At 36.7% G+C, this 24,151-nt stretch overlaps 2 protein-coding genes across 4 annotated transcripts; one reads left to right on the top strand and one right to left on the bottom strand.

Moving 5' to 3' along the window:
* Positions 1-2,337: 2,337 nt before the first annotated feature.
* Positions 2,338-8,663, bottom strand: LOC143864385 (uncharacterized). Of its 3 annotated transcripts, none has more exons than XM_077375314.1 (3): positions 8,511-8,663; positions 3,025-3,238; positions 2,338-2,697 (listed from the first exon to the last, which is right to left on the bottom strand). In XM_077375314.1, exons 2-3 carry the CDS (start codon positions 3,214-3,216, stop codon positions 2,605-2,607), a joined length of 285 nt encoding a protein of 94 aa, XP_077231429.1. In that variant the 5' UTR covers positions 3,217-3,238; positions 8,511-8,663; the 3' UTR covers positions 2,338-2,604. The 3 variants fall into 3 exon arrangements, with proteins under 3 accessions (XP_077231429.1, XP_077231431.1, XP_077231430.1); XM_077375316.1 differs by having other exon boundaries at positions 3,025-3,232; positions 8,511-8,644; XM_077375315.1 differs by lacking the exon at positions 8,511-8,663 and adding an exon at positions 3,601-3,650.
* A 3,587-nt stretch (positions 8,664-12,250) lies between these two features.
* On the top strand, positions 12,251-23,092 carry LOC143864374 (uncharacterized). Its single transcript, XM_077375303.1, has 9 exons — positions 12,251-12,406; positions 16,536-16,607; positions 16,673-16,747; positions 18,443-18,523; positions 20,842-20,911; positions 21,004-21,095; positions 22,205-22,246; positions 22,354-22,434; positions 22,708-23,092. The coding sequence occupies exons 1-9, from the start codon at positions 12,374-12,376 to the stop codon at positions 22,777-22,779; spliced, it is 618 nt and encodes a 205-aa protein (XP_077231418.1). The 5' UTR covers positions 12,251-12,373; the 3' UTR covers positions 22,780-23,092.
* The last annotated feature ends 1,059 nt before the right edge of the window (positions 23,093-24,151 follow it).

Raw genomic sequence — 24,151 nt, 5'->3', positions numbered from 1 at the left:
AGCCAATGGAAAGTTGGAAACCTCTTAATTAAATTAGAAATTTCTCAAATTACTAAACTAATAGTCTAATATAGTAATATCTAATTATTTATGGTTTTAGACTTTTAGCCCTAAACGAGCTTTTACGAGCCGAGCCGAGCCTAACTCGGGCTCGGCTCGGCTCGTTAAGGATTCGAGCTGAGCTCGAGCCGATCCCTTAACTAGCCGAGCCCGAGCCAAAATTGACATCCTTATTTATATGAAAGTAAGCCGCAACCACCCTTACAGTCCCCAATTTTTGAAAAAAAAATTGTCCGGACTACATCATAGGATGATCCAAACCGTCCATTTGATGGAACACAGCTGTGCATAAAAATCATTTCCATGCAATGATACTAACCGTCCGATCAGTACCCTATATCTTTACCAGAAAGTATTGTATAGACCATGTCATAGGATGATCCAAACCGTCTATGTGATGGAAAACAACGTAAATAGGTTGTGCCCAAAAAAATCATTTCCATAGGATGATCCCAACCGTCTATGTGATGGAAAACGATATAAATAGGTTGTGCCAAAAAAAAAACATTTTCATAAGATGATCCCAACCCTCCGATCTATAAAAGGAACTCAGTATTATGGAAACCTCTATAGATAGGAGGAGGGCTAGGATTATCCTATGGAAACCTCTATGACATGTTCCATCAAATGGACGGTTTGGATCAGACTATGATGTGGTCCGTACAATACTTTAAAAAAAATAGGAGACTGTAAGGGCTCACACCATATAAAATCTCGGAGGCATTTGACAAATTGAAGCAGGCGGTGACGACTGACCCTGTTCTCAAGTTACCAGACTCTGAGGCGCCTTTTTAAGTCCATACAGATGCATCAAATGTTGCTGTTGGAGGAGTTCAAGGTCTTGCATGTTATAGATCCAACCAACAGTGCTCTTCGCATGGGTTCTCGAGAGCATGAGGAGACTCTCATGATCTTGGCCACACTCTGCATACGTGTTGATGAGGCATCTCAAGCCATGAAAGGCTCCTTCTCAAGGCCGAAAGGTCTTTACACCATGTAAAATCTCTATCCGAACTGCCCCATTTTGATAACGGCACTATCCATCGTAGTTTTGCCACACATTGCATTTGCTTGAGTAAGCTCTGTGAGGTCGATTATTGCACAATTTGTAAGTATTAGGCCTTTTACCTCTTTAACCAACTGTCAGAATTTGGCAAAATGATTCCTAATGCCTAATTCCAGCTATCCAAATACACCAAAATGTTGCATTACCCTTAAAGTAATGCTAGGAAGACGAAGCAGGACCAAACAAATGGGTTCTCACCGCAGCATCACAAGGACGTACGCCATCCCTCAGGTTTAGTAAAATCAACAAGAAGTAGATTTTTTTTTGGCAATGATAAATGGATAATTTGCACCCTTTTAACGTGAATTGACGTTAAAAAGCGTTACATATCCTCCTATAAAGGGGTGCGAATTATCCTACAAGGGATGCGAATTTATCATCGCCCGTTTTTTTCACATATGACACTCTCTCATTGTTGGGCTCTCCCATCTGTCTTACTCTCAGTCATGATATCATTATCCTTACCGCTATTAAGTTCACATTTACATATATTGAGAAACCGTGTTTAGACTCTCGATTCCTCAGGGCCTGTTTAGTTACACGTAGTTTCCTCGTGGAGTGGTTGTGAATTAGACTTGAAGTAGCCAACAATTTAACTCCTAGTGGTAGCGTTTGGTTGTCAACTGAAGTAGTTTCACGATGCAAGAGTCTCAGTACCAGGATAGCCCAACAGGAGTATGATTACCATTTACCAATGGAGGGAGAAAAATATAAAGAGAAGAGTACTAAATCCCAAAACATTACTCGCAAACAATGGTGGGTGACAAAAGTCATGTCACATAGGCAGGCATGAGAGAGACAAGGCAAGTTGTCTCTATGTAGTTTGAGTTAAAATACGCAACCAAACATCACTAGTAAATAAAGTGGCACCCAAAACTAACCAAAACACCTAGTAAACCTCGAAATTGTGCAACCAAACATAATGATCCGTGCAGGTTGAATCCTAACCTTCAAACTTGTAGGACATTATGGAAACCTCTATAGATCAGAGGGTTAGGATCATCATACAGAGATGACTTTTTGGGCATGGCCTATTTAAGTTGGTGCCCAAAAAATGAATGATTTAGATCATCGAATAATGTAGGCCCCACGGTATTTAAAAAATAAAAATAAAATTATGAAGGTTTTTTTACTTCAATGAGTGTGAGCCTGTGAGGAGCCCTCATTGTAATCCACTGAAGCAGCTAAAGACTAGAACTTGAGGGGCCTGGTAAGAAAAATAGTCATCCATAAAATAGAATGCTGAATAATAAATGAGAAGCATCCAGACCCTTGCTTTGATATTGGCAGCTCTCTTTCTTGTATAGTTTCTCATTGGCTGTTACAAGTCTCAACAAGCTACTAAAAGCTAATGAGACAAGTCATGAATAAAGATAAGTCTTAATATAAAAAAAGGGTGTTTGAATATCATCTCTCAAGTACCAACTATTGACATTCTGTGTATCACTACTGCTCAAGTGCTAATTATATTTTCCAGGCTACTCGGAGACAGTTGTCTGGAGTGGAAGAGAACTTTCAACTTCCTTCTGAGCAGAACTCCTCGCAGCCACAATCTTTGACATCCCAAACATCTGAAATGGATAAAGTATATCAGTGAAAATACTCACTCAGAACTTGGGACTAAGCTGCATATGGAAATTCTTTGGCTCCAAATAGGGTTCCTGAGAGTAGTGTCCAAAACCAGGGTGTCGATCGAGAACTCAGCAAAGGTAAAACCGAGTCAACTGAGACAAGTCAATGATTGACACATGCAATTTTTCATTAATTTGGCAAGTCAAAGGAGTTTCTTATTCACCCAGTAGGGCCAAACTCGGACTCGAATGAGAACTTGGGTAAGGTAAACCGAGTTGAGTTGACAACTGACAATAATTGGGTGTGGTAGTTTCCAAGTTACTAACCTTTTGAATGGTGTTCTTAAAGCATGATGTGTGTTCGTCCATGGAAGCGTTCACAAATTCGTCAATGTGATCCTTCAAGTCCTCCAAGAAAGTGCTGTCCTCCGACTTCTTCTTTCGACATGAGGGAATGGCGGCAAGCGTAGCCGATGGTGATGGTTGTGACTTGGATTGAATATTCTGTGACTCCATCATATATAGATAGCACCCACTGTATCTGACCACACAAACAAAACATCATGTCTCAGTACAAAAGCTCATACCAACAACATAAGACAGTATAGTTTCTATTTGTTACTCCAAAGAAGAACTTGTCTAGAGGTATCAAAAAGACAATCTTGGAGATCCAGGACCCAGACACATCCATGCAGGTATGCCGCAATATCCGGATATCTTTGTTTTTTTCTTTTTTTATTTGACAAATGACAACATTATTAAGATGCCAATGGAAGATAATTGAAAAAAGATAAATTATGATCTTCCATCAAAGCCAACCTGTGTTGTCCGGCAATACAAATTTTTATAATTGTCTCTATAACATAGAAAAATAATTTTACAAAAGAAACCCGAAAAGTGCACCTTTATGGAGCTCCTAGCATGATACTGACAAAGCTTACATCTTACAATAGCTGTAATATTGATCATGAAAATTATTGAGACACACATACAACATGAATGATATATATACGAGCGTGTGTGTGTGCATATGTGAAATTTTAGAATAATTTTTTTATCGCGATACGTAAATATAATGCTCATGGGTTTCAAGCTCATGAATAATGAATTTAAAATGCATGAGCCTAGAGAGAGAATAAAAATGCCCCTCTCCTATGAACACATTAAGAAAACAAAAATCTGAAAAGGAGGAAATCCATCAAAGGTGTGAAACTCAGCCCATCACAGCATCAATGATCACTTGCTGGAAGCAATCCATGGTTCCAAACTTTCCCTCACATTCTTCCTTGAAAAAAAAACATTTGTATCAGAGATGTTGGCCGATTATCCCTTAAGCGATCTCTATTGTTATTCACCGCAGTCCATCGTCGTTTTCAGTTTAACAAATCCCAGATCCAGCAACAGCGAAGATCTTACATCCAGTACCAATCTCCGCTGTGAGTAGATTCGAAGTCTAAGTGTGAACAGCTGCAGGGTCGCAAACCATTTGGGTCATTGCTAGAATTAGGGCGTCTACTAATCCAGAAAACACATCACCAGTTCACCCCAGTTTTGCCAGAAGGGCAAATCTGAACCTAAGGGCCCAAGAATAACTGTCATTTGAGCATCATCATTGTTCCAATACAAGTGAACTCTTTCTTTTGAGCCTCGCCACCGGCTATAACTACCAATCATCCATCCTCTAATGTTCACAATGAAAAGCACAAGAAACCCTTTTTTCCCATTAGTCTCGAACATAGTTGCCAGAGTAGGAAGAGAGTGCCGGTAAGCAAGGAGTTTAGAAAAGAGAAAATGAAGGAAGTGAAAATCTCTAAAGAAAGTACAGATAATGTCATTAAAAAAAGTACAGAGAGGAAACATCATTGAAAGTCAACATGAAATATGTAATAAGCCTCAATGAAAGCAATAAGTACTTTTTGCTATGAGGGTTCAAGACTGGTACGGGAAGAGAGGAAAGCCTTAAAAAAAAGCCTCGATGAGAGCGAACAAGAAGGGTCACGAAAGATTAGGATTAAATTAGGTTTCGGTTCATGTAGGTAAGGATTATAAGAGTAAAGAAAACTCTGCAACTAATTAGAATTACAAGTTTTAGGGTTTATAGTTTCATATGTTTTATTCATATAGATTTAATGTTAGGTATTTAGAAAAATATTCGTATACGTTTAATTTGAATTTTAAGATGAGTTTTTAAATTTTGTATATGTTTTTCTTAAATATGCTCCTTAAGTTACCATAGTGACTCTTTTAAGAAAAAATAATATCCTAGTTAGGAAGCAAACTCTTGATTAAGAGGAAGCACGTTGGAAACGTGAGCGAAGTGCGCTTTCTTTAAATTAGGGAAGCGAGAAAAACTTTGCTTCCAAAGCGAGCTTCCCATTCAACAAGAAAGTTTCTTATAACTATGGTGTTGAATACCTATCTCGCCGTTGAAGGATAGTGATGTTCCAGAAAAGCAAGGTTGATCAATGGATCCAACAAATAGAAGAGAAATTGCAGGAAATAAATATCTTAATCAAAGAATCATGAGACAAATATACCAAAATCACTCTAGTATGTTCTAGGTTTCACACCTAGAGACAAGGCATCGCACACCTGATAAGGCTTCACACTTCCAACCGCGAGTTACTGTAGAAAATTACTTTCAAAGGATTCATTCACCATCCATTCAAAAATATATATGTCTCTCTTTTAAGTGATGTGAGGTTCTAATAGTTACATAACTACTTGGGACTTTCTTTAACAGAGAGACTTACACATGAAAATGGGTGTTTTTGGTAGGATATAACTAACTACTTGGGACCCTCTCTTTAAATGAGACTAACACATCGCAATGGGTGGTTATGGAAGGACATAACTACTTGGAGCTCTCTCCTTAAAAGAGACTGAAAGATGGGACCCCATAAGTGTCTCAATACAAGATTACAAACTTACAAAATAAATAAACACAACAAAATATATAAAAAAAAGACATGATTTTGATGGTCCCTCATCATTCGAACTATTTCCCAAGACAAAAAAGATGGATTTAATTCAAGACAATTATGGGTTGTCATGTGTGAGTCTCTCTTTTAAAGAGAGTCACAATTAGATACGTCCTACAAAAACCACCATTTGTCATGTGACATTCTCTATTTTAAAGAGAGTCCCAAGTAGTTATCCAAGTAGTTATGTTCTACTAAAACCACATATTGCCATGTGTCATTCTCTCTTTTAAAGGAGGAATTCCTAGGTAGTTACCCATGTAGTTGTCTCCTACCAAAACCAGCCATTGCTATGCATTATTCTCTCTTTTTTTAAAAAAAAAAAAGGAGAGTCCCAAGTAGTTATGTAACTACTTAAACCTCCCATCTCGTAAAAGAGAAAGCCGTGTACATTTTTTTAAGGATGATGGAATGAATATAGAATTTCGTGTGAGCCTCTTTCTTTCTTCCAGGGTGTGACTCTTTGCAAATTCATTGGTGTGAAATCAATGGCTCTTTGGTGTAAGATAAAGGATTTCTGCATGAAGCAATGTATTTCTCAATCACTTCTCTCCTCTTTCATGAATCTTTCATTTCAAACTCACAATTTGGTCAAAATTCATTCCTACATCCTTGAATCTTTTTTTTTAATAATCTTCTCAACCCCCTTTTTCTCAGAAAAGGCCAAAATGACCTTATACCCTAAATTGTCAACTCCACCCTAAATTGAAACTATATTTCAAAATTAAAATTTGGACGGTTCTTTTAGCCTTCTTTAAGCCTATTACTACTTTTAATTGATTGCATTAAAGCCTAAATTCTAAAATTTTAACTTGTTCCCTTAGAATTTGCCCCTGAAAGGCAAATCCTCCATATTGGGGACAACAACCTAATATGGATATACACTTTAAAGGGGACTGCACTTTTAGAACAATTCTTTTGTAAGGTGTCAATTGTAGGTGTTAATTTTCTACAATTCTTTTGTAATGAACAATGGCTTGTTTGGTTAAATTACATGGTTCAATATGCTATTGGTGTATGATTATCATTGCTGCACTTGTTGGACATTCCCTTTATGAACCTCAAACCATAAGATACAGCCTTTGACACTTACCCAAAGTTTTACTAATAGTAGATACCTCTCCAAGTTAGGTTTTTAATATCAAAAGTTGTAGGATTTCTAGAGGACGGCATCTGCTAAAAAGAAACATTGTTTCTGTTTTGGGGATACCTCCGAACTCTCGTTTCTAGAGAAGAGTGGCTTTTTTTCTAGATTGGTGGTGTGTGTCCATCGAGGACCTATTGAGATTGGTGAGATGCTCTTCTAGTCGGGACTGGACTCAAGCTAAGTTCGGATGACAATGCAAGATAGTAGAATTTCCATGGGAAGATTAATTAAAGTTATAAAAGGATGGCTATTTCCTAAGACTACAAAGAAGATGGATTTGATTCTTCACTCAACCGAGTTAAATTCTTTTCAAAGCAGGGGAGAATGATGGAGGACCATCAATCATGAAAACTATATCATTTTGTTATTGTGTTTATTTTTGGTGTAAGTTCATAATATTGTATTGAGATAATTATGGGATGTCATGTGTCATTCTCTCTTTTAAAGAGAGCCCCATGTAGGCATGTAGTTATGTCCTAGCATAACTATTCATTGCTATGTGTCGGTCTCTCTTTCAAAGAGAAAGTCCCACGTAGTTACCCAAGTAGTTATTTCCTACTAAAACCACCCATTGTCATGTGTCACTCTCCCTTTCAAAGATGAGTACTAAATAGTTATGTCTTACAAAAACCACTCATTGCCACGTGTAAGATTCTCTTTTAAAGAGAGCATAGTTTTAAAACTCCCCTGCATTATTGTGGACTCCCCCGAGCTGACTCCCTTTTCCCTTGGCCGCATTCTGTGTTTTGCCCTACAGAGTCAATAAAAACTCCTTTGACTCTCCCAAATTATGACTGGGTCAATTGAGTACTCGACCGCGTCGTGCCGGGTCGACTAGGATTTTCTTTGGCAGTGTTTCCGCATCACATACGTGTTTTAAACACTGAAAGAGAGAGACCCATGTAATTAAGTAACTACTAGAACCTCCCATTTCCTAAGGGAGAAAGTATTGTACATTTTGGATGGGCAAATGAATGAATCTTTGGAAAGTTATTTTCTTCAATAACTTGCTATAAGTGTGAAGCTCAGAACATACTACAGTGATTCTAGTATATTTATCTCTTGTAAATCTTTGATTAAGGTATTTAATCCTGCAATTTTTTTCTTATGTTTGCTGTGAGACCCATTGATTAGTCATGCTTTTCTTATTGCTATTCTAGATTTTAAAACCCTAAGAAAATCCCCTCAACAGTCATAAATCAACCTTAATTAACTCCCAGCCCATCCAGAATCAGATAGCCTCTACCTCTTCATCATCGATCTTCAATCGCCAAATAGATGTATTATCAATAGTCGAACCCTAGATTCGATTAATCAAAGAACCGATTCCAGGGGAAATGCAACTGAACTAGAACCCCTTCTTCTATTTTCTCACATAGAGATAAAAAGGTAGGGCAAAATGCACCCCCTATTTTACCACGAACACCCCCCTCATAGAAACTATAAATTAACGAAACTAAAATAAGGGCAACCAAATGTAGACCTAATAGCACTGATAATTGTATCATAGACCCATGAAAGACGAATAATCCAAAGCCAAGACATGAGAAAAGAATAACCCAAAAACCCTAATAGAGATGGATTAGAAATAGAGAAATTCAGTCACATGATTCAGAAAAAAAAACCCTAAAAAACTAAATCAAGAGAAAGAAGAAGGGCAAGAAGGTGAAAAGGGTAGAACTTACGTAAACCGAGAAGAATCAAGAACGACTTTATTAGGATGTTTAATGAGAAGAATGGCTATAAAAACCCTAAAGCCTAGAGTGCGATTATCAAAACAGAGGGATGTGGAGAATATACAGAAAATTGTGGACTCGTGAACCTATGGCGCATCTAATTCTTTTCCATCAAAAAGAAATTTCCAATAAGTTTACCAAACGCAGGAAAATTCATTTTCCATGCAAAATATTTCCCATAAAAGTAGGGGTGCAACTTGGGTCGGAGTCAATCTAGAAAAAAAGGTCGGGTTGGGTTCAGGATGAGTTTTCCTAGCCTGGGTTGAGTTTGGGTCCGATTCGGGTTGAGGGCTCGGGTAATTCGACTTGAATGAAACCCGGCATTTTTTATCATTTCTTTTAGTAAGCTTAAAAACTTGGGTTGGGTCGGATTGGGCTCAAGCTGAGTAAATGATTCCTCAGGTTGGGTTTGGGTCATAGTTTAAAATTTCGATTTCGGCAACCGTTTCGGACCCCACAGAAAACCAAAATTAAATTTCGGTCCGAAATTTAGTAATTTGGTTCGAAATTCCAGACCGAATTTTCTAAATTTTTTACCAAAATTCTTAAATTTTGTAACACTTTTTAAAATAAATAAATAATGGCATTTAAACGAAATTTCGGACCAAAATTTGGTAAATGACGAAAAATGAAATTTCAGAAAATTTCGGTTTCAGTCCCCACCGAAATCCAAAATTTAAAACCATGGTTTGGGTTGGCCTTAACCCGACCCGAATTGCACTCCTACATAAAAAGATTTGTCACACCAAAAAATATTTCTAAAAGTTCCTACTATTTTCACACACCGAAAAAAGATAACTTGAACAGGCCTATTCAACTTTTATGTAGAGGACCTTCAATTTAAGATAATATCCTTCTAAATTAACTAAGGAAAATTATTAAAAAAATGCAAAGTTTATGCTAAATTGTGAACAAAGGGTGGACATTTCAAATCTATAAAAAAAGGACTGTCATGTACGAAAATAGACCATTTAGGACGAAAATACCCCCCCTTTGCTTTTTCCACAAACTATGTAGGATCTAATCCCTAAGCAATTTCACCTACCACCTTTTCTTTTCTTTCTTCTTCCCCAAGCAAGTTCCAACGTGAGAAACAGCCATTGCCAATACCTGGGTTGATGAAAAACAGTCATTGCCAACGTAAAAAACAGCCATTGTTCTTTGGAAAAAAAAATGGGAAATGTTATCCGCACTACCGTATTTTGATAAGGACACTCCTCACTTTATTAAAAGTACTGTATGGCCCGCACCATAGGATGATCCAAACCGTCCATTAGATAGGCCACAACCTAAATAGGTTGTGCCCTAAAAAGCATTTCCATAGGTTGATCATAACCCTCCGATCAAAATGTTAGAGGGTTGATCCTAACCCTCTATAGATCGGAGGGTTAGGATCAACCCATGGAAATGCTTTTTGGGACACAACCCATTTAGGTTGTGGCCCATCTAATTGACGGTTTGGATCATCCTATGTGGGGGCCATACAATACTTTTAATTAAGTGAGGAGTGTCCTCATCAAAATACGGTAGTGCGGATAACATTTCCCAAAAAAAATACCATTACTTACTAAACTACTTGGGTGATAAACATAGCTTCAAGTATGTCTAAATTATGGTTCCAAGAGTGATACTTGTGATGGGGACATTCTAATAGTATGAAATTGGTTTTGAAACTGATCATGAGTGTTTTAAACCTTTTGAACCATTACATAAGCCCTGGAACCACTAGGGAACCATATTATAGTTGTTCCGAGATGTTAAGTGGTTCGAAGAGTCTAAATTATTGTTCCAAGAGTGGCACTTATGATTGGGACATTATAATAGTATGAAATTGGTTTTGAAACTGATCATGAGTGTTTTAAACATTTTGAAAAAATTACGTAGTCTCCGAAACCACTTGGGAACCATATTATAGTTGTTCCGAGGTGTTAAGTGGTTCCAAGAGTCTAAATGATGGTTCAAAGAGTGGTACTTGTGACGGGGACATTCTAATAGTATGAAATTGGTTTTGAAACTGTTCATGAGTGTGTTAAACCTTTTGGAACCATTACATAGGCTCCGGAACCAGTTGGGAACCATATTATAGTTGATCCGAAGTGTTAAGTGGTTCAAAGAGTCTAAATGATGGTTCCAAGAGTGCTACTTGTGATTGGGACATTCTAATAGTATTTTGAAACTGATCATGAGTGTTTTAAACCTTTTGGAACCATAACATAGGCTTTGGAACCACTTGGGAACTATATTATAGTTGTTCCGAGGTGTTAAGTGGTTCCAAGAGTCTAAATTATGGTTCAAAAAGTGCTACTTGTGATGGGGACATTCTAATAGTATGAAATTGGTTTTGAAACTGATCATGTGTGTTTTAAACCTTTTGGAACCATTACATAGGTTCCGGAACCAGTTGGGAACCATATTATAGTTGATCCGAGGTGTTAAGTGGTTCCAAGAGTCTAAATGATGGTTTCAAGAGTGCTACTTGTGATTGGAACATTCTAATAGTATTTTGAAACTGATCATGAGTGTTTTAAACCTTTTGGAACCATTACATAGGCTTCGGAACCACTTGGGAACCATATTATAGTTGTTCCGAGGTGTTAAGTGGTTCCAAGAGTGCTACTTGTGATGGGGACATTCTAATAGTATGAAATTGGTTTTGAAACTGATCATTAGTGTTTTAAACCTTTTGGAACCATTACATAGGTTTCGGAACCAGTTGGGAACCATATTATAGTTGATCCGAGGTGTTAAGTGGCTCAAAGAGTCTAAATGATGGTTTTAAGAGTGCTACTTGTGATTGGAACATTCTAATAGTATTTTGAAACTGATCACGAGTGTTTTAAACCTTTTTGGAACCATTACATAGGCTTCGGAACCACTTGGGAACCATATTATAGTTGTTCCGAGGTGTTAAGTGGTTCCAAGAGTGGTTCCGAGGTATTAAATGTGGTTCTCTAGTGGTTATGAGGTATAAAATGTGGTTCCGTAGTGGTTCCGGGGTATAAAATGTGGTTCCCTAGTTGTTCCAAGGTATAAAATGTGGTTCCGTAGTGGCCCATCTAATGGACAGTTTGGATCATCCTATGGTGCGGGCCATACAGTACTTTTAATAAAGTGAGGAGTGTCCTCATCAAAATACGGTAGTGCGGATAACATTTCCCATTTTTTTTCCAAAGAACAATGGCTGTTTTTTACGTTGGCAATGGCTGGTTTTCATCAACCCAGGTATTGGCAATGGTTGTTTCTCACGTTGGAACTTGCTTTGGGAAGAAGAAAGAAAAGAAAAGGTGGTAGGTGAAATTGCTTAGGGATTAAATCCTACATAGTTGGTGGGAAAAAGCAAAGGGGGGTATTTTCGTCCTAAATGGTCTATTTTCGTACATGACAGCCCTTTTTTTTATAGATTTGAAATGTCCACCCTTTGTTCACAATTTAGCATAAACTTTGCATTTTTTTTAATAATTTTCCCAATTAACTATAATCAAATCATTCTCTTGTGAAAAGAAAAATATCCTTCTAAATTAACTATAATCATATCATTCTCCTTCTAATTGTGAAAAGAAAAAATTTCTCTAGAAAAAACTTTCCATCAAAAATACTTTTCTTGCAGTCCAAGCAAAGCCCTGAAAAATGAAAACGAGTAAAATTATCCAAAAGGGTGTGGAAATATCATTTCCGAATAACAACGGCAGTTTCCATGTGAACAAAAGTGAAATAAAGGGGGCTCAAATTAGACTCTCTCTCTCTCTCTCTCTCTCTCTGTTCACTGCAACTGCTAGACTGTCTCTGAATAGCAAGAAAATCACCAATAAGAAATGACTTTGACCAATCCTTCTTCTACTTTCAAGGTAAGGCTTTTCTTAAGCCCCACGTAAATTGGGTCTGTTTTGGGTTTGAAACCCAATATTGCATTTTGTGAAAATATCATCTCCCAGTTTAATTTGTGTAGAAACACTTTGAGTGGATAAATGAAATGGGATTTTATTTTTATTTTCATTCTCTTTATTGCCGTTGTTGTTGCTACTGCTGCTGCTATTGTTGTTTTTCTAGTATGATATATTGCTATTGTTGTTGTTTTGGTTCTTACCCTTAACCATAGCTGGATGAGTGACTTTATCAATATTCTTTATAACTATTACTTAAGAAGAAAATACATTACTCAAGTTGGAATTAGTTCCACGGGAAATGGTCATAGTGACCACCTGGGATTGATGAGTACTAGGTTCAAACTCAATGGAAATTTTTTATGGTGGGTGTAATACGCAGGAATGTTGATGGGAACTGGAAGAAGTTGGGTTAAATAAACAGGAAGGTTAAGGAACCAACAAAATAGGATCCATTTATATATCTTTCAAAATTCAAGTACATAAAAAAATATTAATTTCTAACCATCATCATATATATCTTTCAATTTAAGTATGTCAAAAAGCAGTAATTTCTAACCATCTTCATTTTCCGTGCCTTACTTCACTTTGTGCTTGCACCAATGAAGTACTTTGAGGAGTTGGTGGAGTTTGATTCAAGGAAGTTGGTCATGGTGGGACTGATGTAGTAATAGGAGCAGTTTGGGAGCGTCATGGGAACACTTTCTGTCTCTTTGGGGTTGTGCTCCCTAGAAGCTCCTTCCTAAGGAGCGCCGAATCGTGATTCCAGGGTGGGAGGGGCACCCATGAGGGAAGATTCCTACTTCTAAGGAAGAACGAGCTCTCAACGAGCTCTCAACGAGAGGACTTAGATTGGATCTACTAGTTGCGTGGGGAGACCGCAAATAAGCATCAAGATGTTTCATCGATTAAAGAGTACTCTAGCTCCTCATTCAAAAGTGGTCGGAACTTAATTACTACTAACACATAGCTCTCACCATTGAAGTCATAAAGAAGCAAACTGAACAAGTAGAAATTTTGAGATCCATACCGGTTTAACTCCAGATTTATAACTCCAATGTGTTCAAATCCTCTGGAAAGATGAGTTATCCTCTCTTGAAACAATTTTCAACTAAATGAGGGGTGAAGCTTACAGAAAAGATACTACTACTTGGTTCGCTGACTCGTGTAGTAACATTCAACCATAGAGTGAAGTCTAGGGACAATAGAGTGACTAGGAATTGTTATGTGAGAAATCAGCCACGTCACGAGCTTCCATGATAGATAGAGATAAGCAGAACTGCACTCGCTGACGTGGGATCTGCACCCACATCTTCACCCTTAAATGAGATCGACCAGTGCGAACACTAATTAAGTTGGCGAAGAGCGAGTAGTTACCAATCAACATATTACAGGAAGCTCAACGATAGACCCAAGGGATCAGGCTATCGTGGATACGAGTCAACAACTCGCTGCCCCCAATGCTTCATTTAGCACCTTTTTTTTCTTTTAATGGTAGCAAATTCAATCAATGAAAAAAGGAATACTGAGATGGTCCACCTGAGAGTACAACAAGAATCAACAATCTCAACTCAACTCAACAAAGCCTTTGTCCCAAACTAGTTGGGGTTGTCTAAATGAATCCTTTAGAAAAATGTCATGAAGAAGGTGAAAGGAATCAAGAATCAACAATGTAAGGAAAAAATACAATACGAAAAGAAAAGAAGACAAGATCAAGGGGGGAGGAAATCAAACATCTCCAACCCCAACTTCCCAACGCCATCCCTAGCATCAAACATCTACAATACGAAAAGCTTGTCTGCCACATTGATGGCGGATCTTCTAATGTGTTTGAATATAATAGACGATCCATGCACCCGATCTAAAATCTTGTCAAAGAAATGGGCAAATCTCCATGGAGGGACTACCGATCCACAAAGCCACCGAATGACGTTCTTCGAATCTCCCTCCACTATCACCTTATCCAACCATTCTTTGTGCAAACATTTTGTACCCTGATAGATGGCTCTAACCTTCGCCTAAGGAGTCTTCATGTATATTTGCACATGCCTCTGCTAATCATACTTCCACACAATCACAATGGATCATTTATTCCAGATCTACAGACATATGACGAGTACGCATGATGTTTTTCTTTCCTGTTCTCCTATTTCTTGTGAGGTTTAGCTTCCATATGGATCATTTTCCATGTCTCCTGGGAAATAGATCTATCAACATCCCTCTTCAATGTTGTTTTCCTTTGTTATTCATTTTCTTACTTTTCCTTCTACTATGATATTGATTAGTTTCCTCACAAAATAAGTAAGTTGTAGTGTTAATTTTTGTAGTGTTAATTTTATCCTTCTTATCACAACTTTCAGAGCGTAAAAGAGGGGATGATGATTTGTGGTGGTCGTGAGGATAACAGGCTCTATTTGCTGGATGCGAAGAACATTTGTCCAACAACCCATCATTTAGAGTTAGTTGATCTCACTAGTTAGGTGTACCCATCGCATTGTCGCCTTGAATACATTTGGTAAATTGAAGCTGCTATTTCTGAATAAATTTTCTTTGAATAATGAGTCACAATTATGTTGTGAGACATCATTTTTATTAGACCATTGTAGAAGTACTTATCCTCCTAGTATCAATAAAAGTTTACACCATGTTCTTTGATTCACTCCACTTTAGTTTAATCTTCGAATTTATAACTATAACAAATGCAATTCATCTCGCCACTTCTTGTGCACATGTCCATGAAAAATCCTTCTTTTCTGTGAAAAAAAAAAAAAAAAAAAAACACAATGTACTTAACTCTTTGATACACTTTAAATTCCATAAACAAGTCAATAACTTCAAAATAACTTAAACACAACACTTTAAATTCCATAAACAAGTCAATAACTTCAAAATAACTTAAACACAACACAAAAGAAACAAGAAATATCAATTTTTCTGAAGTGATTTGAATGTCGAAAGCAAATATGTGTGTGCCAGCAGGCCCAGCACTACAAGACAAGCAAATAGAATCCATTCGCTTACTATTGATGATGTGAGGGTTTATGAGCAAACTCTCATTTATGCCATGAGAATGTGATCGGGCTTGTTGATCCAAATGGGGACAACAAGTCTGGCTCATTTCGATAGATTCTTCCTAGATTGGATGATCCTAGCCCCTTGATCCATGAGACTGCTTTTAGGTAGCACTAAGAACTAACCCATTGATTATTAGTCATTATCCTATGAATGGGATGTCTGTAGGGCTATGTCAGCCAACCCATGATGTGCTTTAAGGTCAACAACCTTTATTAGATATGCATATTCCCTTGCGGGTCCCAAAAATTGATTTTTAGGAATTTCTGTTTTTTCATGCTTTTCAGTGGGTCTAACTCCCTTGACTCGACCGTGTCAAACCAAGCCGAGCCAATTCAGAATGGCCAAGGCTGAGTTTTGGCAGGCATCTGGGTTGTAAAATACTGGTTCTAACTGATGTTCTGCACTGAAATGTGACTTCTTGGGAATCCCTAGCATTCATAGCAAGTAAGATTTTTGGTTATTTGTTGGTTTTTAAGATAAGATGGTATGCTGCCCTCATGTACTTTTGTGACTCCTTGGGCATTCCAAGTATTTGTACCTGGAGGCTTTTTTGTATTAGTTTTGTAGATTTGGAAGTAAGGTGGTATGTCCTCTTTGTACTCTTTTATCATTTCAATAAAATTTAAGGTGCCGGCCCAGGTTCCTAGATATATTTTGGGTTAAAAAACTACTATTCTGCTGCCAAATCTAAGTTTGTAGACTTAGAAAATATAATTTATATCTACTCAAAAAACCATTTGACAGTGGCTTATGAGCAAGATTTTTCTTGAAAAAGCCACTAAAAAATGGGTTCGTACACAATTTATAGAGGAAGTTTAGTGACTTTGTTTGGTTCACTTCTAGATATAATAATCGCCTGTCTTCAACTCATCTTTAAGATGTTGACTCTCAAGTATCACCAAAATAGGTTTGCATTAATGTAAATTTTACCTTTTTGACATTATTTTGTGGACAACCAAATTCCTGAATGTTACTCGTAAAATATACTTTCTTCTTGATGTGATGTTTGACGATGCAGATAATCTTGGGATCATCATCAGCACCTCGTCAACAAATTTTAGCTGAGATGGGATATGAGTTCACAATCATGGTTTGTTCGCAGGCACTTGATCCTTTATTTCTTATTTTAGGAGGTTAATTCATTTCATGCTTCAGGCTGCAGACATAGATGAGAAAGGTATTCGAAGGGAAAACCCGGAAGAATTGGTAATGACTCTGGCTGAGGCAAAGGTGGGCCTATTCTTATTTGCATATTTTCAGTTTTTTTTACATTGACAATACTATGTTAAACTTCTTGACTGATTGTCAAGATCTCGCAATGATTTGGTAAACCTGTCTTGTAAGCGGAGAGTTCTTTGATCACAATGCTTTAGCTTATAGCTTGATTGATTCTCCGACACAGCAATCTCTAAAAATCTCGAAACGGGGACACGCCTGTATGCATATTTACATATAAAATTACTAATTACTAATCATAATTTGCAATAAAATAAATATGGTATTCATTTAACAAACTAATAAATCTTAGGATTAAATAACTATAAGCCTCAAACAAACATGAGGTAATCAAATAACAGTGCATTCATCAATCTAATCTAGGTATCTTCAGTTTCCTATATGCATCGAGAAAGAGAGACCAATAGGATACAATGAATGTAATATGGGAAGTGTTTGTTTAGAGAGACTTCAAATATTGTGTTTATCTCCTCTTTTATCATTCTTTTATTTTATTATTAACTCTTTGTTTACCTCTTCTTTAACTAATATTTATTGTGTCCTAAACTTAAAACACTAAACAAACACTTCCAATATAGGGATTTTTCGTATGGATAAGTTAGAGAGGAATTTTTTTTGGGTTTGTTGAATCAGAATAACTGAGTAACTGCTAAGTGCCAGCCCTCATTCATGCTTGCTTCAGGTGCAACATAAACCACCTGATGCAGATGAGCACTATATTGTGTCCTTATAGAATGATTTGTATGCTTGACCTGTAAGTCCTTAAGCTAGTGTGTTTAGAAGTTCGTAACAGTTTCTAACCAACATGGGTGTAAAATTTTAAAATTGAATGCCTGACCTGCACTTATAAACATAATTGAATGCATGTAGTTCTATGCCATAATATACTTGCTTTTCACACAGATAATTAATGTCAACATATCACTCTAAACCAAAAATAAATAAGCTCTTTTAGTCTTGCATTGCACACATTCCAATTTGAAAAGCTTTAATTCTCTTCTTTTGCAACTTAAGTGATATTTAAGGGCTTCTAATATTCAAATTGGACTTGGCCATCAACTTGTTTTTCTCATGCATCAGGGAGTCCCTAATTAGACCAATGGAATTCTGTCTGATATAATAACAAATTCGAAGTGCTTCCGAATTGTTCTCATAATTTATTTTATAATTAATATTACAATTCATCTTTGTTCAGTAATAGCTTAATCTTTCAATAAAATACTCGTTGTATCAATAGATATTTCTCATCTGAGTTGATGGTTGAATCAAACATCTTTTTATAATATCAGACAATAGTTTTCGTTGATTAAGCCCGTTGAATTAAAAGATTGAAAGGTCAGATTTAGTATTTCTTCAGACAATTGAAAGATAGTTTCTATACTGATTATAAGACTAATGGAAAGCAATATTAAGATGATAGTTTTGGCGAAGGCGTCTTGGATGATGGCATAATCCCTTGTTTTCCATCAATTTCCTTACTAGTTTGATTTTTAGATGTTTATTTATCTTATGGCTATATTTATACATAGAGGTGAAACATTCTTACGTCTATTTCTTAGTCTTCATTGCTAATAATGGATGGTTGCAGTTTCAGTTTTTCCTTTCAGTACTGGTAGTTTGTCTTAAATACTGCATTATGAGGGGTTTGGTTTCCAATTTCTTACTTAAATTAAATGGAGATTTCTTCAGGCAGATGCCATCATGTCGAAGCTCCAACATATTGATTTCCAGAAGGATGATGAACCGACAGTCCTAATTACTGCTGACCAAGTATATATTAATCCCTTCTTGTTGATATTTCCTATTCTATATTTGCATTAGTGTTGGACGTGCATATTTTACGTGACAATCAAATAAAACTTGATCATCATTTTTTGTTGTTTGGGATTTATGTATGCGTTTTGGGATGCTCTTGGATTCTGGACATTTTGCATTAGTATTGCAACACTTGCTCATTTATTGCAATATTGTTGCAATATATCCACCATCCATATGCACCTTAAATATGTTAAATATGTTTATATTTATGGATTTGCTAGGCAATTTCGTGGCTGACGTTTGCAGGAGAGAACAGCCACCTCAGATAAATAAGACAAAATATGCAGAAAAGTGACCCTGTGTGGCTGTTCTCTCCTGCAAAGGTGAGCCGCAAAATGGCTTTCCGCGAAATTGCCTAGTAAATCCCTTATATTTATGGATTGACGTATGGATGTATGTATTTCGTAATGTCCATTACATAACTATTTTTAACTCATATTAATATTGTATATGGATTGACGTATGGATGTATGTATTTCATAATGCCCATTACATAATTATTTTTTGACTTACGTTAATATTATACAATAAATTGTAATTTAAAAATGTATTTGTTGACCTAGATATCTAGATACTTGTATAGGAGGATGTATTGAGTGCCGATACTGGGATTGCGTACGTCATTAATGGTTACTTCTGTTTTATGAACTAACTACCATGCCTCGAATTTATGCTGTTCTTGGCGAATTATCTATCATGCTTCTTGTTTGTTAGAGTTGCAAATTTGCAATTTAAATTTTGTGCATGTAAATCTTATAGATGCTATAATTATTATATTGTTGATTCCTTTTTTCGATGCTAAATGCAGTAACAGTTTTAAAGTTTTATGTGTATATACCTTGTGCCGTGTCCTCGTATGAGATACCCATGCATGCCCATATCCATCTACTAGATTTCAGAAGAAAAAAGATCGAGTTGTACCTTCACACTTTTATCTGTGCTCTTGTCATATTGTTTTGTATCCAAGGCATTGACATGTATTGAAGGCTTTGTATTTTGACAAAACTTTATGATCAATATTTTCCAATGATACTAGGACCCGCATTGGATCCTTTTATTGTTTTTATAGTTTATGTTATCCACGCGGATGCCTTTATTCTTGCACTGGATGGGCGTATTGGATCCTCTGCATTTCTTTTATCTCTTTTTAACTCATTTCTTTAGAAAATCTCAAGGTTGCATTCTTACGAATTGAAAACACTAAGTTTTAGTCACCCATGTCAGATGGTATGGCTTAGTTTGTGTATTTATTGTCTCTTGAGCATATCATGTGACCACCTAAACAATTTATATTCCATTCACGAATGTTGTTTGAGAAATGAAGAAAATTCGTCAAGGGAGAAAGAGGAATATGAAGGGACAAGTTGATCCCATAGTTAAGACAGAGGAGGAAATCAAGGAACAAGCTAAAGCATGCCAATAGTTCCAATGACTAAATCCACCCTATCCACACCCTCTCTAGCTAGTATATCGTCGGTTTGTTAGCACTATGAGGCATATGGTCAAAATGCGGCTAGATGTCTCTAGTCAAGTCCCTGGTGGGTCCCAGGTTGCCATAGGAACTACCATCAAAATCAAGCTTTAAGGCATCGGGTGAAGAAGGCTTCCATCTAGCAATAACTCTATCCATAGAGGTATGACTCCAAGAAATATCCTTCCACTTGCGATGTAAATCACCCTTAAAGAGTCCCAACATTTTTTCTTCTTATAAGGCCCACTCATTGACAAAGGCTTTGATGTCCCCAAATTAAAGCAGCTACTTTCTACTGGATGAAAAATGGTCCACAATTTTCCTCTGTTTGCCTACAAAGAGTACAGATTTGAAGAATTTTCCTCTGTTTGCCTACAAAGAGTACAGATTTGAAGACCTAAGTGACTTCCTTCTGTGCATGTCACAAATATTTAAACTACTGTCTACCATAGTCCACATAGGCCCTTCTGTCGTAGGCATAGATAAAGAGCACCATGCTTATGAGTTATGAAAGAGAAGACAGTGAACCAAATTGGAAACCGAACAGAAAAAAGGAGGTTAACTGTAAGAGCACACCATTACTTTACCAGATCTACACTCTTCTATACTTTTCAATCACATACGAAGAGCAAAAAGAGAATTGATTTCCTCATCCTTGAGATTCCTCCTGATTATATGTTTGTGACTTGCACCAACAATCCATTCGAATCATCTAGTTGTGCTATAGCCTCATGTTTTCTTGGGGTGACTTGAGCTTATGTACTCACACATCTCAACACTGAATTTCTTTAAATTCAAGGTGGTGGTCTATGAAGGGATAATCAGAGAAAAACCATCGAACGAGGAGGAAGCACGCCAATTCATCAAAGGTTTGTTTAGCGGGGTTTCTCTCTTCCATTAAAGAAGGCTTATATCTATATGGTGGTCTATGTCTTTATTGAAACTCTGACTTGGTTTGCAGGCTATTCTGGGGGGCATGCAGCGACAGTGGGATCCGTGTTTGTTACCAACCTTAAGACAGGCAGCAGAAGAGGAGGGTGGGACAAAGCTGAGGTACGCTTTGTTCATATTCATTTTGTTTACTATCAGTGATAATAAATTTAGACTGGAGTATGGATCTATCTTTTAGTTTTCGAGTTCAACCTGGCCGAGCTATTCAGGAAATTTTTTTTTTTGTTCGAGTAAAAAAAAACTTGCTGATTTTATAAAAGATTGGGCTTTGGATTTGGTTGGTTACATTAAGTTGATTCAGGCGAGTTTCGAGCTGATTAGCGAATTTTTGAATGTTGTTTGCAGTCTTCTTTTGAACTGCTTGTAGGAGCCTTTTTTTTAATATATATTTACGAGTAAAAATCGTTGTACAGAAGATTGCAAGTTTGTGGGTACACCCAGAGTCAATATTTTTTTCTAGTGAAAGAGTTAATTTTTTTTCTTTTCTTTTCTCTATTATGCTAGAGGTGTCACTTGTGCTTCATTAGAACTCTGTAACCAAAAACAAAATAATGGTAAGTCATTTTATTAGGAAAGAATTATCATTTCTGTTAATGCCCTTTACTACATGGAAAATGTTATGGTTGTCAGTGAAATCGTCAATATAACTTCTATATAGTGAAATAATAACTAAAGATGTCTAGAATGTTTCCTCCAATTCCTCAATTCATACAATAAGACAAACTGTTGCTCGGAAAAAAAAGAAGACAAACTTAGACCATTTTGGATCACAAAAGCCTTGACATCATATTTTGGGATTTGCTAGGCAATTTCGCGGCCTACTTTTGCATGAGAGAACAACCACACACTTGTTCCCTTTTCAGCAGATTTTGTTTTAATCGTATGATTCATCTGAGGTGGCTGTTCTCTCATGCCAAAGTCTGCTGCCAAATGGCTTTCCACAAAATTACCTAGCAAATCCCTTATATATTTTTTAATTAAGATTCAAGTTAAATCATAAAAACTTTCCATGGTCTGGAGGAACCACATGATTTGTACCATAAGTTGTAGCACGAATACCATAGATCTTATTTACTTCTACTAATTACCATTTTTTCTCGACTTACAATTTTTGTCATTGTTGATCAATCATATCTCATAATGAGGCCTTTTGTGTATTGTATTATGTTTTGAAGAGATATGACATTGGATGAATCCTTTATGTTGTGCAGATCTATTTCCATGCCATACCAGATGAGGTCATTGAGAACCTGGTAATTATAAAACATCCTTCTGCTCCTTATATATGGTTCTTCTTGTATCCATGACTGATAGCCACTGTTTATTTCTTGCCTAGTTTTGATTGCTTCTTTGTGTTCAGATTGAGGAAGGTGCTGTTCTTAAAGTTGCAGGCGGCTTATTATCCGAACATCCGTTGATGTCACCCTTGATTGAATCATTGGTTAGTTATCTTCACCTCCTCCATCTCCATATGGTTGTTTGGATGTCAATGGGCTTTTCAAAGGTCAGCGGAATTGGGCCTTACGTAAATTTCAAACTTGCTCACTTGGGCTTGTTGTTGTGCCTGGGTTTATAGTTTTGCCAAAATGGTAAGGTGGGGGATTAACTTGGCTTTATAAGCCTGCAACAATTGGGCTTTGTTAGAAGGCCCAATGGGCTATTATCAAAATGTATTTGGTTGTTTATTTGCAATTCAATGGCTGTTGTCCTGCAGGTAGGAACAGCTGATAGCGTGATGGGACTTCCGAAGGCGCTCACTGAAAGACTGATTCAGGAGGTCATTTAACTGCTTTGGAGGGGTGTAAATGCTTATTGTAGGTTATAAATATGAGATCAAATCCAGGAACAAATCCAAGCCAAAATGTTGCTCTAGAATCAGAAGTTGGCGAAATAATGGAACGGGTCCGCTTTGTCGAATGCAATTTTCATTCTCCGCAATGAAAAAACCGCAGAAGCGCTGCTGAGAATGGTTAAAGAACACAACCATTGTTAACAAAACTAAGTCCTAATGTGAAAAATTCAATGTGGCTTGCTATCTGATTGGTCTACTTAGTATAATACTCTTCTCCCTTTAATCATAAAATTTATTTCTTTAAATATCTTTGGTACCCATCAAAGTCATAAGCCCTAACATTCTTCTGTGCAACTTCTAGCAAACAGATTTTTCATAAAATTCAACTGCATGAGACAATATACAATCCACATTGAGTAAGAAAGGAGAAAAAAACAGAAAAGGATTTTCAATACGTACTTCCATTTTACACACTTCCAAATGAAACCGCGTCCTTTTGGACTTCTTATCTTGACTTTGATAAAGAACCTTGTTTTTATGGTAGCTGGAATGGTATTGCCACGCCCTTCATTTGGTTATTTCCACCCCTTCTCTTTAATTTAAGATCAAATGCTTGTTTGATGGAGACCCCTAATTTCTTCATTTTAAACTTGTTTCGTTAGTTTTTACATTAGCCACGAGCTGGAAGAGGGTGTGAAATTATGGTCCTCACCGAAACCAAAATTTCAGCCGAAATTCGGTATAGGGCCTCGAAATGTTGGTTTTTTTGGCCGAAATTGCTGAAATTTCGGCTGAAATTTGTTAAAGGATTAAATTATTAATATTTTACCTGAAATTTTGGTAAATTTTGCCGAAATTACTGAAATTTTCCGAAATTTGGTACATTTCTCCAATTTCGGATTTTGGACGTTTCGGTTTCGGTCTTGGCTGAAAATTTAAAACCTTGATCAAAACTATTGGCTGTGAAATTACAAAAATAGCCCTTGACTCTTTCTTAATACCCCCCACTCATTTCATTCTTGATTGACCCAATGGATTTGGTTAGCTTCAACATAGCTTGTTAAGATTCTTATTTCCTCAAGAGTTTAAGAGAAGAATAATGTGAAAACAGGAAGGTCACCCATCAGACAATTATGTTGTAGGGTCCACCAATTGGGCATTGTGATTATCCAAAACTCCAAAACCCCTTAGTCTTAATTATCCTTATCTAACCTTAGCTAATGAGGGCCATGGAGAGAGACATAAAAAGGGAGATAATATCTTCTGATTTGATAATGTCACCATCTCTATTTTGACAGGCGTGGAAAAGGTTAGTCCAAAAAATTCTAATAAAAAATTCATTCCAACCTTAGATCTTTTCATTTGT

This window comes from Tasmannia lanceolata, unplaced genomic scaffold (genome assembly GCF_043159265.1).
Source record: "Tasmannia lanceolata isolate RefF3 unplaced genomic scaffold, GAP_Taslan_0.1 ptg000048l, whole genome shotgun sequence".
NCBI lineage: Eukaryota > Viridiplantae > Streptophyta > Magnoliopsida > Canellales > Winteraceae > Tasmannia > Tasmannia lanceolata.
This window is presented reverse-complemented; position numbering and strand designations above follow the sequence as displayed.